Raw genomic sequence first — 15571 nt, 5'->3', positions numbered from 1 at the left:
CATACTGCACACCTCTTGACCTCTTGTCAGAGTTGAGCATCTAGCCTGATGTCACAGACACAGCATCCAGCATGCACACTGTACCAACAGACTGGCCCCCGGCCCGGCCTGGGTTCTCTTTGTGCAACAGCGTGAAGACCGTGGAGAGATCTCTCATCTGCACCGCCCCACAATCACACCACCCCACAATTACACAGCCCCACAAACACACCGCCCCACAAACACACCATGAAAAAAGGGGTTGACGTGACAAGCAGGTGATCTGGCAGCAAATTGCTTGACATGATCATAGAATGAAAAAATATCTATCCATTAGCAGGAGATGAGGAAGGTGCTGTGCACCAATTTGAACTTTTGTAGAATGCCCATTGCTAGAATAGTACAGATAAGTTGCACACTTGCACACTACGACTCACCAGCACTGCTACTGGCTTTACTAGCGGCAGGAAAGGTCCGTCGAAGACTTGAACACATCCAGTTGATCTCTTGTTGTCCAGTGACAAACACAAGAATACCACCTTCCGGCAGCTCCCGGTGAATCTTACACACCTAAACACGTGCACGCACACACATATACACACACGCGCGCACACACACACACGCGCGCGCGCACACACGCGTACACACATGCGCGCACACGCAAGCGCACGCACACGCAAGCGCACGCACACGCAAGCGCACGCACACGCAAGCGCACGCACACGCAAGCGCACGCACATACACACACACACACCAACGTGCTTGCATATGATAAGAAAATAAGCAAATAGAATGAGAACCTGAGTACAAGAGTGTTGTGGGCATTAAAGAACATAGACAAATGACATCACTGTACTTTTCCTCACAAGAAGAGTGTAAGGGAAAGCAATATGCAACAGTCTAACAGAGCAACACAGGATATCCCGAAACAAACACTTGCCACTAGACTAGCAGTTGACTTCCATGTCTCACCTTTTTCACTGCTTCCTGCATGTATTGATCATCATTAGGAGTGCGTTTCGTGAAATGGACAGTGACAGGAAACTGTCGGGAACCGACCTGAGACAGAACACGTAAACATACACGTATACACATGTACACGCACGCACGCACGCACGCACGCACGCACACACACACGCACACACACATGCAAACATGTAGACCAGTGATAACACCCACTCTCTCCAAATCAGCCGGTGTTTCCACTGCGCCTTGAGATGTTGCAATAGATAGAATAAATACATGAATAATTATAGAAATGGGAATGGGATAAACTTCAAGGTAAACAGTTAGGCCCTCATCAGACTACGTACATAGAAAATCCAGTACAAAATCACATAAAACCTAAAAGGCAACATTTTTCCATGCCTGCTTTCAGACTACACATTTTACATGCAATATACAGGCAACCTTTTGACCCTACGAAATTGCGCAAGGGGCCTGGGATGTGTGAAAGCAGCGGACAGTCGTACCCGGGTACAAAGTTCGTACAACTGCCTGGTGAAAGTACGATAAATGCAGGAAAGTTGCCTTGTACAAGGGTTGGCACCCTGCCTGAAAGGATTGGGCAGCTTTTTAGGTTTCCCGCCAGGTTCTTGTTGTTGTCCTGGAAACTTCTATGTAAATGTGACTTATAGGCTGTTTTGTACCTAGTCTGAAGAGGGCCTTAGGGGAAGTGAACTGCCTGAAAAGAGATAAAATGCCAACCTCACCAGGACTCGAACCTGAGACCTTGCTTGTCATGAGCAATGCTCTAACCAACTGAGCTATGGGACCAGGCCAAACTTAGAAGGCGCAAGTGGTGGGGAATTATATTAGCTGCATTTTGAAATACATATCGTGTAATGAGATCCATATATGGTTGCGTGGTACAGGCCTCTGACTAAAGACCACCTGCCACTAACGACTGCTTTTTCTGTCCCCAAGGGGTGGTCGGTAGTTACAGGTGTTTACTCTACTCAATCTGCGGACAGCATGCTGTTTCGTTCTTTTTGAACTCATCAGCGCAGCACAGAGAAAATGAGGCCGAACCTGATAGCAATGGAAATAAAAATTTCCAATCAGGCCCGAACGTACCTTGCCAGAGTGCTCAAACTGACAAGTCAGTGAGCTCTGCATAACGCAAACAGCAAAGGCACTACCCCACGCGTGTTTACTCTACTATATGCACAACTCACTCAACAACATATGAACAGAGCGCGATCAATCGTTGTTTGGTTAATTTGTGAATTATTTACACATACACTTGTAAACTAGTGTGAGAGCACGCAACCCAACAAAGCTGCATTTCATGTACGTGTTCAACCCAACAAAGCTGCATTTCATGAACGTGTTCAACCCAACAAAGCTGCATTTCATGTATGTGTTCAACCCAACAAAGCTGCATTTCATGTACGTGTTCAACCCAACAAAGCTGCATTTCATGTACGTGTTCAACCCAACAAAGCTGCATTTCATGTACGTGTTCAACCCAACAAAGCTGCATTTCATGTACGTGTTCAACCCAACAAAGCTGCATTTCATGTACGTGTTCAACCCAACAAAGCTGCATTTCATGTACGTGTTCAACCCAACAAAGCTGCATTTCATGTATGTGTTCAACCCAACAAAGCTGCATTTCATGTATGTGTTCAACCCAACAAAGCTGCATTTCATGTATGTGTTCAACCCAACAAAGCTGCATTTCATGTATGTGTTCAACCCAACAAAGCTGCATTTCATGTATGTGTTCAACCCAACAAAGCTGCATTTCATGTACGTGTTCAACCCAACAAAGCTGCATTTCATGTACGTGTTCGCAAAGACCAGTGACAACCTATCAGATGATGCTTTGTGCATCGGCGCAAAAGACTGTAGCCTCAACACAAATTGTCTCTTTTCTTCTTCTAAGCATGGCTAGTTTTTTTTCTCTCGACTTCATCCACAAAAGATATGGATCGTGTTTAGCTGATCACGGCTCGAATTATAATACCTCATATACTACAAGACGATACCTTAATGACAGGCGGTGGGGTGGGGAACAGATGACGGTTCTCAGTGAAATCTTCCACACGTAATGTAGCAGACATGATGATGAGTTTGAGAGGATTGCCGCGCTTGGTTCTGAGCGGTACAATGCGAGACAGGAGTCCTAGCAGGATGTCGGTGTAAACAGAGCGTTCGTGAGCCTCATCAACGATCACGGCTGAGTAGTTGGTAAGAAGAAAGTCCTGTTCCAAGACAAACGAAAAGATAAAATCCTGTTCAGGAAGAGTTGCATGTAACCTGTACCATAGTGAACAGTTACAGTAAAGCCTGCCTAACCGGACACCCTTCGTGCAGCGGAAACTGTGCTCATATGACAGGACTCTGCTTGATCCACTGCACTTTGGTGCATGAAACTTTGTCCAGTCAATACGGGATTCCCCTTAGTACATGGTTCAGCAAACACAGGTTTTACTGTAGTTCTATACAGAACTCAGCAATGCATACCAGAAATTGATTTCTTATTTGTGACAGGACTCAAGGTGGACGCGGCACGGCAAAGTATCCAAAGAAGATCATCAGCAAACCTGAAATGACTGATGCGGTACAACAACAAAAAAAGGCTGTGGTGGTTCCACAGCAGTGCAAGATCAACAATTGAATTCACGCTCCAATGGCCAACCCTGGCATAGCATTTGAGAAGACTTTCTGTTCTATTTTATAGTAGCAGTACCACTGTAACTGCATCTGTACTACTATAATGGTACTTGGTCCGCCCAGTTAAAATTGGAGCTTATCTTCACACTTGTCTCAGGAAAGAAATACGAATATTTGAAGCAAGCCACGATCACAAAGCACTATATACATGATTATTTACATGTCAGTAAGCAACTCAGTCGAAAATTCAAGCAAGTTACACATCCTCCTTGCCACTATCGTCGCTGGAGGAAGAGCTCAAAACGGATGATCCGGACAGCTGCTGCACCGGTCGTTTCATAGCTTGTTCCACTTCTCCTCGTCTCGAATCACGCTCAAAGGCAGTGCGTGCCTGTCACCTTCCCATCAGAAGCTGAGTGAGACTGCACGCATGTTGACTGTAAGTGTTATCCCCGTTCGTCGCAATAATGCGTCTTTGTTTGAGACAAAAAGGCAACGCCAATGTCCTTTTTTCAAATCGCCTCTTGCGCTTGTCGTACTTGCTGATCAGCACCCGTACCCACGCGAGCCGCTGGTGCTTGTAGATCTACATGCAGCGCAGTGTTAGCTTCCGCTTGATGTAGCACCTGTGCGTACTGCACCTACAACGCCGTGCATCAGGCTTTTCGGCTAGTTTCCTGAAAGTCCTTTGCACGAGTGTTTCTCTCAGGACTTGGTGTTTTCTTTGATTAGCTCCTTTGCCCTGTCCTCTGTGAGCTTCAAAGTGTGTCCACCGGATTGGTCTCACTTACTGGAGATATCGACATGAGCTGCAGTTTCTTCGTCAGCGATTTGCTGGTGATAGCCCTTCACTAGGCGCTGTACTGTGCAAGCACTGAAATTCAAGCTCGCGAAGCGCTTTTTCAGCTTTTCTATACCTCCCCGGGGTAAACAATCATTGCCATCAGACAGCTGGAAGTAGACAGAAACTGTATTCTCCATCGCTCTGAAATGCGAACATCCAGACCTATTTTACGGACTCGAGCGGAGGTTGCAGTGTTTTCTTGCGCTGACGGAAGTGTTCGTCGGCGGCAGCTCCGTCAAAAAGACTCTAACGAACCGGTCGCAACTTCTGTGATGGTTTGTGCTGCCATGTCGTCGGATGCAATGGTCAATGGTTATGTTCGGATGGTGAATCGGTGGTTCCATGCCGTGTGGCACAGGCAGAACACCAAAAAACCAAGTGAGAAGATAAGCGCCAATTTTAACTTGGCGGACCAAGTAGTTAAACCGTATGCTTGTGCTCTTCAGCCGACATAGGGTTGGCCGGGATTGGGCCACCGCTGATGCCTCCCTGCTCTAACTCAGCTTAGCATTACGTGAACCAAGCCTAAGAGATGGACACCTGCAGGTTGCCAAGTCAGTGAATATGCTGCACGCCGTCACACCGATTCTGCAGACATGAGATGAGATGGATGCTAGCGCCATCGTCACCTTTCTGCTTTTCAACACAGCAGGATTGACCCATCATCCTCTGAACACTTAGCAACAGCCGAGTCTGAACCTTGTCTGAAGCAGCACACAACACCATGCTGACTTTCAATCTCTGCTTCTGCCGGTCACAGGTGTCTGCACCACTGAGGACTATGCATCTTCGGATGATGCCACTTGCTTGACCACACTCAATGACTTTGTCTGTGAAGCGATTCACATCCCTACTAAAGAGGACGAAGTGATCTTTGCCAGTAAGGGTGCAGAATCTGACTCCAAGTGGCACCCATAGGACAAAGACCAAAGCAATGTCCTTGAGGTTGTTCACTGTACCATTGAGCTATTACTACTCACCGGCATCAATGATGATTGTACCAAACACATGCCGAATTTTAGTTAGGAAAATGTGAGAAGATAGGCCCGATTTTCAGACAAGTGTTGATGATATGAAAGAGGATACAAGAAACTTGGATGGTTGCTTACATTCTCAATTTCCTTCAGGAGCACACCATCAGTCATGAATTTGATCTCAGTGTCATCTGCAAATCACACCGCAAAGATACGCATGGGCACACATGCACACACCATACACAAGCAACACACAAACATAAGCCAACATAAGCCTAAGAGGTGACCATCACAACGATCTGTGAGTCACTCAATGTCAGCCTAGGTTCAGCAAAACGGCACTACTATCAATCAATAGTAGACAAAGAGTGTAAAGGAACATGATTACACAACTGCAAACTGCTGTCCATGCCAGCTGCTGGGACAGCAGAGTTTCACAAAATGTGACATGGTTAAATCAGCTATGCAACATGACCACCAGAGAGGTGTGGCCAAACCAGGTCCTGATGGTGCTGCTACTAGTTACAACAGAGAATTGACATACAACTTTTTTTCAAGGCCGCACCCATTCTGCTACCTTGCCCGTCAAGGACAGCGTCACAATCATGTTCAGAATCCTCGGATTCGTTCAGATAGGTTTATGGGAGGGCAGTAGTGTTCCTCTCCATAGCTGTTTTGACCTATCCAAAGGATGTGTGTGTGTGTGTGTGTGTGTGTGTGTGTGTGTGTGTGTGTGTGTGTGTGTGTGTGCAGCGGCTGAAGTAGAGTATTGAATGAAGTGCACTGTGTAAGGAGCTTGGCATGACAAGCAAACCGATTGCTGGCTTGTAAATCCATGACCGCTAATGGGCTTTTGTTTATTGGGAGACAGCAGCAGATGTGCTTGAGCAGAAGCTGATTATTTCAACCCAACAAAGCACAACCCATGCTGTCCAACATCTACGACGGTTTCCCTGCCACATTCCGACCCTAAGTCTCACATGTCGCACATACATTCCGTGTGTGTATTCATCATTATTCATGAAGTCGGAGAACTCTGTAGTGCAGAGCAGTACAGAATTATTTGTATGCAAGTTCGGCCGTGCTCTGCTTCTGCTCTGCACTTGTGTACAAATAACCCTCAGTTCATAGAGAGTGGCGGCACCTTCTCTCCAAGAGCTTTCCAACAAGCCCAAGTAGTTAGTTGGTAAAATCGGCGCACTATCTAGGTTTTTGAAAGAATATTTTGCTCACATTTACAGTAGGGTTCATTCCAGCCCTACCAAAACACACGTCGCAAGCAACACTTCATTTCCACAGAAGATCTCTTTTTCCTTTCCATCCAGCTGCACTGCGACCCGGCCACGCTGTCACGTATACTGTAGTGTCGCGTATAAAAGCATGACCTGTATAAAGCATCACTCGAATAGAAGCCGATTTTCCAAAGCGTGCCATGACACAGAAGCATGATTTGAATAGAAGCACATGTACTTGCACACTACATGTGTGACAATGTACACTGTACAGTATAGGCTGAAGAATTTGACGTAGAAGCATATTTTGAATACAAGCATAACTTGAATAGAAGCACGGTTTGAACCACGGCTTATACGGCCGTAAGCACCTGCTTTTATACGCGACATTACAGTAAGCCACATACTACATGATCGTCACTAAGCAAAATGTGCCCATAATCTGATGCCCTATTTTCAAAGGCATCCCCAAGAACTCACCGGTAACAGTGCCTTCGTAACGAATTTGATATGATACCTCCCTGCAGACAAATTTAATTAACACACACACACACACACACACACACACACACACAAATACGCACAAACACGCCCACACAGACACGCACATGTACACATGTACACACATACCACACAATGTACACATGAACAAACCCAGGAGAGCAGGCAGTGACAATTCTGGTGATACAAAACCAGCTGGTAGTGTGCCAATCAGTAATGATTGGATCAGCAAGAAGGGTATAGGTTAGCATGCAGCATGCATCACTCATCCAGTCACCATGCACATGAGGAGATATTCGATGAGTGGGAAGGATGTATCAAATAATCAAAAGATGCAACCTGCACAAGCTGCACAACTTACTTGTCAGTAAGGCTCATCTCTTCAGCAACACGCCGTGCCATACTAACAGCAGCTACACGACGTGGCTCAGTCACACCTATCCGACATGCTTTCCTGAACAATAGCAACAATAGCAGCAACAATAGCAGCAACAGCAACAGCACAAACACAAACACCAACACCAACACCAACACCAACCACCAGCCACCAGCCACCAGCCACCAGCCACCAGCCACCAGCCACCAGCCACCAGCCACCAGCCACCAGCCACCAGCCACCAGCCACCAGCCAACAACAACAACAACAACAACAACAACAACAACAACAACAACAACAGCAGAATACCATACATCAGTTGGGAAAAGCATATCAGCTTCACCACACCACATAAGTATGGCTGGACGTCAAATAGCCAAGCAGATAGAAAACGAGAGTACGTTGTAAGCTTTACTCACTGCCACTACCGTAAAGTACCGCCAGAGCGCCCCGTCTCGCGAGAGCGCCCCACCTTGATTTTACAGCCAGAGAAAGGAAAATCGTATGGCAGAGTGCAACGAAGTGTGTACGATGTGAGAATCATAGTGTACTAAGGTCACACTTGGCAGGTTTTTGTGTGGAGCTTGTGTCCTCTTGAAGGTACGGATTGACTGCAAAACGTGCAATATGTGTACAAGGTTCATGTCGTATGACCTACAGACAGCAGACCACCTCCACAATACGACCACGAAAGGATGAGATGGTGGGGCGCTCTGGCGGTACTTTACGGTACTAGTATCCTAGCTAGTCTCCGAAGAAGAATATGAAGAAAAAGAAGAAGAAAAGCAATTGGAGCCTGGCTTCAGCAGGTGTGTGACATCACAATGCGGCACTGCTCACATCTGGGAACAGCTTGGAGATACAGCGCCCAGGACATGGCTTCGTCCTACATCAATACGTGGCCACCTTCAGCCTTTAGGTAAAGTGCGGAAATAAACCTTGGGAATTCTCAGCTAAGCACTTGATAGGTGTGTCCATAGAAACTACTACGCACCAGCACCAGCACCAGCACTAGCTTCACGAGCTATTGAAAAAAAACATACTCCGAAGTAAGGCGAGACCAAAAAAATAGAGATTCTCAGGCCCTCCCGCACCAAAATCGAGCCCAAGCCATTTTTTGGAGGTCATATACATGTACAGTACTGATCGTGTGAGTAGATCTGTGACGTGGAGTCACACAAACCCGGGCTTGTACGACTCCCCGATTTACAGATCAGGGCAATTGTTGGCCGAAATACAGAAAAATTGAACGGATAAACCGCGTACCTGTTTTCTGTAAAAAAATGAATAAAAATTATCGGAAAATACTGTAAAAAAAAGTTCAGCATGGCATGCATACATACATTGGAAAAAAAATAAAAAAATAAAAAATTCGCCCGCCCGCACCAATTTCACATGGGTCCTGCCCGGGAATCTTGATTATTTTGGTCTCGCCTAAACATATAATTTTAGATTTGAACTACTGCACACAGCCGCACCAAGTCCTTGACTATACAAAAAATAAAAAATAATATCCCTGAAAATTTGGAAAGAACTTGAAGTTTTCGGAGAGATTTCGAGAGGTTTTAATTGTAATTTTGTGTAGCCAAGGACATGGTGCGGCTGTGTGTGTTAGCAGTTCAAATCATGACAAGGCTACAAAGGAGTTACGCCATCATAATTACTGTAAGACCAGATAGTTTTAATTATTTAACGTCAATTAAAGTTAACCCTTTATGGACGGATTACTAGCACAGTATGCACCAGAATTACAAAATGTCAGTACAATTTTCAACTTTTCCATGTCATAACTCTGGTGTCCTTCACTTGATTTTCACAATCAAGGGCTCATTGGAAAGCTCTTGGCGAGAGCAACACCAGGGTACCAATCTCCATTATCCAGGCGCCACAAATCATGCGCAGTAACACAGCAAAGTCGTCTCCAAGCCTGATATGCAAGCAAATACGTCCCATCAACGCCATTCCACTCTCCTTCATCGCAGAACGCTCAAATCTGTTTGAGACTATTCAAACTTCAGCCGGCTACGTCATTATCATGTGCTCAGTCGCTCAAAGAGCACACGAAAAGGGATTTTCCCCCAAAATGGCGAAATGATCGATCAAAAATTTGAATTTGCCGAGGTAAGAATACGGCGTGCGATATCTCTGGCGTCCGACATCGTAACTCTTCGGCGATTGTTGCATTGGACAGCTTGGAGTTTCCGCTACCACGTAGACCCTTCGATTGTGGAATTTGCTCAAGAAACGATGGAGTTACGAAGATTTTACCGCCTGCAGACTTTCGATCTTATTAGATCGAAACTCGTACAGTCCGTCCACAAAGGGTTAACGATCTCCGGATTTTGTGGGTTAGCCAGGTGAAATTCTAACGAATTCAGTCTCAAAACCGGCAAATGACTGTACAGGTACATATCGTTTTTAAACGACTTCAAATGTTAAAGGGGAAGTTAAGCCTAAAAACAAAACTAAAGTTCACCAGTTGTAGTCTTCGGGGTGCCGAGTCGAATGGTCTTGGTCCGAGGAAGCTGAGACGCTCCATTCCTCCTATATTGCCAATCGAACTCGCGCACTTCCACCGAAACTGGGTGACTGCGCCCTACTAGATGGGGATTTGTATGCAAAATGTCACTAAAAGCGCCATTTCGTTCTTATAAAAGCCCGGAGGACCGCGATTGGCCCATATGTTGTAGTCTTTTGGACGCTGAGTCGACTGGTTTTGGTCCGAGAATGCTGTGATGCAGCATTCCTCCTTTATTCCCAATCGAACATAGTTGAACAAGCGGTCACGTGCTCCTGCATGCCCAAGTCACCTGGTCACCGCGCCAGCAAGCGACAACTTTCACACCAAGGTTCAACTCGAGTGACAGGAGTGCGCCCAAAAAAAGTCAAACAGGCTGTAAGTTGTACCCTGCAGGCGCTAGGCTAGGCACGGTGACCAGGTAACTGGTGTACGCAGGAGCACGTGACCGCTTGTTCAACCATGTTCGATTGGGAATAAAGGAGGAACGCTGCATAGTAGCATTCTCGGACCAAAACCAGTCGACTCAGCGTCCAAAAGACTACAACATATGGGCCAATTGCGGTCATCCGTGCTTTTATAAGAACGAAATGGCGCTTTTAGTGACATTTTGCATACAAATCCCCATCTAGTAGGGCACAGTCACCCAGTTTCGGTGGAAGTGCGCGATTTCGATTGGGAATAAAGGCGAAATGGAGCGTCTCAGCTTCCTCAGACCAAGACCATTCGACTCGGCTACCCGAAGACTACAACTGGTGAAAATTTGATTTTAGGCTTACCTTCCCCTTTAACGAATTAAATGTTCGTTCACATTACTGGTCTTACAGTAACCCTTTTGCGTCCATATGATCAAAAATCGACAACTATCCGTCGATGACTTTTTAAACAGACTGCGATTCGCTCATTTTATATCCTAATTGGTGTCAAAAGAAGCACAAAAGACCCACATTTGATGTGCAAAACCGGATGGTCGTATCGTGCTCCAAAGAAAAGTTATAAGCCTCTGAAGCACGTCTGTGTTTGCGACGCGTACGAAACAGAGTTTCCAATGGTGAAACTTTGGAAATCAGTATGCTTTCCTCTTAGAACTTGACATCAAGGTTTCCCAAATGGTACACCTACAATATGTCAGCCTGCAAGTGCACACTTGGGACTATGAATACCTCCAAAAGGATTAGCCATGTGTCGGATTGAAAATATGAATTGAAGGTGGATTTTCGCTTCTCTTACCAAATCAAGACTAGATTCTCGTCCTAGAGTACTCCTCAGAAATCTCCTAATTCGCACAAGGGAAATCAAAGTTATGACGAAATGGGACACGGTCCGTCGCTCGAACCGTGAATTGGCCAGGTTTAGTGGACGCAAAAGGGTTAAAAACGTAATTTTAGGTGTATTAAACCCAATAAAATTTCGGTGACAGAGACCTGCCAGGTTTCCGGTGTAACGTAGAATTAGGTCACCTGCATTCCCTTCACACATAGTGCATGCTCTAGTGCCTTTTAGGTGTAATCTAAATTTAGGTGCCTGGTTTCTTTACCGAAATCACCGAAATTGAAGTTACACCGAAAATAACGTGTTTTACAGTATTGCATGTTGCAGTTGATCTTTACCGTCACTACACACCACCCTCAGTGAACTCTGGTTCTACCTAAATAACTCATCGTTTCGAAGAGCAACCTGGGGGTTACATGAATACAGCCACTACATGTAACTTCACTAGCAGCGCAAACTTGACCTGTTAAGTATAGCTTTCACGCTCTATCCGTCGAACCTTGAAGTTGAACTTCCAACCTTCGTGCTCTGAGTGACCGATTCCTGTGATCTTAACAATGGCGCCCAACATTTGCAAAGAACCTACGACCCTGAGATCCTCGTCTTCTACCGCCCCGGCAATCGTCTCGTCTTCAGTCTTCGTCTCGTCTAACTCTAGTGACCGATTCGTGTGATCGTTACATTGGCGCCCAACGTGGGGCTCGAACCCACGACCCTGAGATTAAGAGTCTCATGCTCTACCGACTGAGTGTACAATTACAACTACATGCATGCAGGCCAGCCAGAAAAGGTACGGGAGGAGGTACCTAACACTTCTAATCCATGTCTTGTCCACTAGAGGAAGGGAACTTGTCACGATCAAAGAATCGGGCCATACGGGTATAGAGCACAGCACACCCTTGCGGGGGCAGAGATTGTAAGACTTCGACTGCTTGATAAGCAGCTCTCCTACATGTCTTCTTCCCCTTTTTTTTCTTTCGCTTGTTTGAGTTTGTTTGCTTGTTCGAGTTGGTGTCCTTTTGGTGCAGTATCACCAAATTACAATCTGTCCCAATTCCCGCCATGGACAACTTCACCAAAGCTATGCAGGAGTTGGTAGATAAGCAGGCAGAGAGCGCCAAAGAGCCCGGTAATCAGCGAACTCAAGTACCAGAAGATACGAGACTGGCTTTCCGGACTGGTGGGTGGGGACGCCCACTTTAAGCACTGGGTGAAGAAAAGACAGTTCAGTTTTCTGGACCTCCTTGCCCTGGGATTGAGTAATGTTTTGGTGGTACCCAATCCGCAGAGTACCCTGCCGTACACTTCGCAGTAACTGCGAGTGGTACACGCTGGAAACGTTGTTCGGGTAGTCTCAACTATCCATGGTGACGACCTGCAGCACGCTGGGTACAAGCAAGTAATGGACCGCATCCAGCGATCATACTTCGGAATCACAAGGACATTCGTACAGGAGTTTTGCTCCAAATGCGGTACACTCCGCAAACGCTGTGCGGGTTGTCTCGACTATCCATGGTGACGACCTTCAGCACGCTGGGTACAAGCAAGTAATGGACCGCATCCAGCGATCGTACTTCGGAATCAAAAGGACATTCGTACAGGAGTTTTGCTCCAAAGGCGGTACACTCCGCAAACGTTGTGCGGGTTGTCTCGACTATCCATGGTGACGACCTGCAGCACGCTGGGTACAAGCAAGTAATGGACCGCATCCAGCGATCGTACTTCGGAATCACAAGGACATTCGTACAGGAGTTTTGCTCCAAAGGCGGTACACTCCGCAAACGTTGTGCGGGTTGTCTCAACTATCCATGGTGACGACCTTCAGCACGCTGGGTACAAGCAAGTAATGGACCGCATCCAGCGATCGTACTTCGGAATCAAAAGGACATTCGTACAGGAGTTTTGCTCCAAAGGCGGTACACTCCGCAAACGTTGTGCGGGTTGTCTCGACTATCCATGGTGACGACCTGCAGCACGCTGGGTACAAGCAAGTAAAGGACCGCATCCAGCGATCGTACTTCGGAATCACAAGGACATTCGTACAGGAGTTTTGCTCCAAAGGCGGTACACTCCGCAAACGTTGTGCGGGTTGTCTCGACTATCCATGGTGACGACCTGCAGCACGCTGGGTACAAGCAAGTAAAGGACCGCATCCAGCGATCGTACTTCGGAATCAAAAGGACATTCGTACAGGAGTTTTGCTCCAAAGGCGGTACACTCCGCAAACGTTGTGCGGGTTGTCTCGACTATCCATGGTGATGACCTTCAGCACCCGAGATATAAACAAGTCATGGACCGCATCCAGCGATCGTACTTCGGAATCACAAGGACATTTGTACAGCTGAGTTTTACTCCAAATGCCCTGTACATGTATGTCAGCTAAGCCAGCCACACAGCCACACTGCCACACTGCCACACTGCCACACAGCCACACAGCCACACAGCCACACTGGCACACAGCCACACAGCCACACAGCCACACAGGCACACAGCCACACTGGCACACAGCCACACAGCCACACAGCCACACTGGCACACAGCCACACAGCCACACAGCCACACTGGCACACTGGCACACAGCCACACAGCCACACTGGCACACAGGCACACAGGCACACAGGCACACAGCCACACAGCCACACAGCCACACTGGCACACAGCCACACTGGCACACAGCCACACAGCCACACTGGCAGACAAAGCCACCGCTCAGGCCAATTGTCCAGCGGGACTTTCTTAAGAGGGTTCAAGTTGACCTGATCGATATGTGCCACTCACCCGATGGCGAGTATAACTGTATCGGTCATTTCATGGAACATTTCAGCAAGTTCCCCGTTCTCTTCCATCTAAAGCAGAAGGCGGCAGAAGGATGTGTCCGTCCTACTCGAGGAGCGGGTACTGGCCTACTTTGGCCCACCACGCATCTTCCACTCAGACAAAGGCCGAGAATGCGAGAATGTGTTAATCAGCTGGTGAGGGCAATGTTTACTAAGTGGTTTGGCGACACCGTCTTCTTCGCGAATGGGGGACGGGGGACGGGGGGCAAGGCATCCACAGTCGCAAGGATCGGTGGAGCGTGGCAACCACCAGGTTGAAATGAAGATAACTAATCTGGACTGGATTGGTTTACCATTGATTATGCATGTCATCACGCTGTGACGTGAATCTTTCAGCGAGTGGGAAACAAAGCATGTGCAGCTAGCTGTAGTTCTATGCTAATCCGTAATAGGCTGTTCTCCTTTGTGTGCCGTGTTGGCTTGGTCTGACTTTGCATTGCGTGCTTTTTTGGTTGTGTTGCGTTTTGGAAGGAAGAGAAACGAAAACTAGTCTGCCTTTGTGAGAATCTGAGAAATCAGTGTGTATACGCAAGAACATAGCGATGAAGGTAGATGCCAAGATCGGTGTGGACCAGGAGCAGGGTTGCTACCCGTGAGCACTGCCCCCGCAGCATGCTTTCCAACAAGGGAACCGCGTGGAAATTGGCATGGACACTTAACCCTTATCCGTCCGACCAGTCAAAAATCTACGACTATCCGTCGATCAGTAAATCCATCATATCTCAGTCATTTCTTGACCAAATTCCACTATCGAAGGGTCTATCGCCATTAGAAAACACCAGGCTATCGTCTCGAACAATCGCCGAAGAGCTACGACACTCCCTTGCAACGATATCGTCTGCCGAATGTAAAATCACGGCAATTGCGATTTTTCTGCGATCGGGAACATTTCAAAGTCAGATTTTTTCTTTTTTGCATGACAGTTACGTCACCAAGCACATGCTCATGACGTAAAAACCAAATAATGTTCTGTACACAAAAATTCAAAGTCCAGCGATGGAGGAGAGTGAAATGGCGAGACAATTTGGATTCTGCCCGCAGATCTGGAGCTGGGGCAAGTTTGGCAAGTGGCGGCGCTTGACTTGTGGCTTTATAGATGTTGAATGTGGGCTCTGTGCATTCGTCGCGGAAGGACCTTTCCAGGAAGCGCAAGATCATGGAATTCGGCCAATGGAGACTAAAGTTATGATAATTTGAAGGTAAAATATGTCGTGAAATTGCAATTTTGGCCTGCGCAGCGATTTTGTCGGATGGATAAGGGTTAAGATTAGCTATGTCCAGTTACATACATGCCATGTTTTCGGCAATTCTGGCCGAGGCACTTAGCAGTTTGCGAGCCCTAAAAATTCACCCAATTTGAAAAAAGAAAGGACCAATAAGTTACGAGTTATGACTAACAGTCCACCAAGGTAACGAG

The 15571-nt window shown here is 46.8% G+C and overlaps 1 protein-coding gene across 1 annotated transcript in view; it reads right to left on the bottom strand.

Moving 5' to 3' along the window:
• LOC135823166 (probable ATP-dependent RNA helicase DHX37) overlaps positions 1-15571 on the bottom strand; it is a 65889-nt gene that overhangs the window by 36626 nt on the left and 13692 nt on the right. Inside the window, exons 7-12 of the mRNA XM_065336011.1 lie at positions 7513-7605; positions 7131-7171; positions 5554-5609; positions 2973-3188; positions 952-1038; positions 417-549 (exon numbers count right to left, since the gene is read on the bottom strand). Coding sequence (XP_065192083.1) covers positions 417-549; positions 952-1038; positions 2973-3188; positions 5554-5609; positions 7131-7171; positions 7513-7605 — 626 coding nt within the window. The remainder of the gene's footprint in view (positions 1-416; positions 550-951; positions 1039-2972; positions 3189-5553; positions 5610-7130; positions 7172-7512; positions 7606-15571) is intronic.

The sequence above is a fragment of the Sycon ciliatum genome, chromosome 1 (assembly GCF_964019385.1).
Source record: "Sycon ciliatum chromosome 1, ocSycCili1.1, whole genome shotgun sequence".
Taxonomy (NCBI): domain Eukaryota; kingdom Metazoa; phylum Porifera; class Calcarea; order Leucosolenida; family Sycettidae; genus Sycon; species Sycon ciliatum.
Note: the sequence above shows the minus strand (reverse complement) of the source record. Positions and strands in the feature narration are given on the sequence as shown.